This window comes from Trichinella spiralis (genome assembly GCF_000181795.1).
Source record: "Trichinella spiralis strain ISS 195 chromosome Unknown Scfld4441, whole genome shotgun sequence".
Lineage (NCBI taxonomy): Eukaryota > Metazoa > Nematoda > Enoplea > Trichinellida > Trichinellidae > Trichinella > Trichinella spiralis.
This window is the reverse complement of record NW_003531380.1, coordinates 571-1,942: the sequence shown is the minus strand read 5'-3', so window position 1 is coordinate 1,942 and position 1,372 is coordinate 571. Positions and strand designations below refer to the sequence as shown.

The following is a 1,372-nucleotide window of genomic DNA, read 5'->3' as shown; positions in this document are numbered from 1 at the left end:
CTATTTGCGCATTTGTACATTGCTATTGACAAAGTTTGGTCTAGTTCCTTCTTTTTGCTGCAAAGTAAGAATGCCGCATCGGGATCCATTTACAATTTGGCCACTCATTAAAACAAACGATCAACGGAAACCATTTTCCCACGTACACCTGCTTGCATATAGAACAGCCGGGAACTTTGTTCAGAGCACATTCAACGGGACCATGTTGACATTGCTTAGTCCATGTATTGTTAAGTTGGGTTCGCCTAGCGTTACCGTAAGGGATCAAATTAAAGTCGACAGAATCTTGCCCATATTTCCAATCATATCGTTGCAAAGTATTCAAAATAAACTCTTGACAATCTGGACAAAGAGTTTCATAAAGTAGTGTCAATTTGATTTTCATGTCCAACTGAGATGTGTTGTAATGCAAGCATGAATCCAAAACTGAACATTCTATAGCCAGAATTTCATTGTTGCACCAAGGTGCTGTCGGAATATTACATCTTTCATTTATGAAAAAAGTGGTAAACCACAACAACAAACAACAACGGATAAAAGCCAAAATAATTCAACATTTTATTATTGTTGAATAGAACAAGCAGCTTTTTTTCTGAAGAAAAGGGCAGCATGTCCCAACAGAAATGAAGCATTCAATAAAACAAACTAATCGTCGATGCGTATAATAATAATACACAACAACATTTGTGACACTTGTTCATTTTGTTATCACATTTTACGCTTCTTATCAATTTTTAATTTATCTTTTGCATATTGTTTCTCCAAAATCAATTTTCAACCTGATGCTTAGCTGTGCCTTAACTAAAACTTAAATTGTTCTTATGATTAGTCAACTTTGACAGCTTTCGTTCTAACAACTGTTACCTTTTGCCATATCTACATATCACATATATGTATATATTTTTTATTTATTTATATTTTGTTTCTGCTTTTCGCTGTTTTGGTGCTTATTTATTTATTAAGCACTGCTCAAACATGACCACGTTAATGTTGACGTTAATAAATCCGTGAGTTATTTTCCTATTCATTAATTTTTCGTATTTTTATGCCTATTTGCTGACGAATATATTCAGATAAAACGCTCACTGTTCAAATGTTTGTTTTATAACTTTGCATAAAGATTAAAATAAAACCACGAATCACGTAAATCGTAAATTACAACTTTTATTCAAATTGAATTATATTTTCACTTCAGATTAAATTGAAAATGACTACGATAATCAGTAAAGTATTGAATCACTTTTGTTTACTAATGAGTGTTTAAACAAATTTTTTGTTCTTCATTTATACAACCCAGTTTTAAATAACTACTAATTTTGAAAAATATTTTACTTCATTCAAATGAGCGCAATGTTATATTTTAATGAAACTA

The 1,372-nt window shown here is 31.3% G+C and overlaps 1 protein-coding gene across 1 annotated transcript; it reads right to left on the bottom strand.

The window, feature by feature from the left end:
- Positions 1-40: 40 nt before the first annotated feature.
- On the bottom strand, positions 41-874 carry Tsp_14132 (putative gamma-interferon-inducible lysosomal thiol reductase). Its single transcript, XM_003367333.1, has 3 exons — positions 865-874; positions 780-801; positions 41-485 (listed from the first exon to the last, which is right to left on the bottom strand). The coding sequence occupies exons 1-3, from the start codon at positions 872-874 to the stop codon at positions 41-43; spliced, it is 477 nt and encodes a 158-aa protein (XP_003367381.1).
- Positions 875-1,372: the final 498 nt, after the last annotated feature.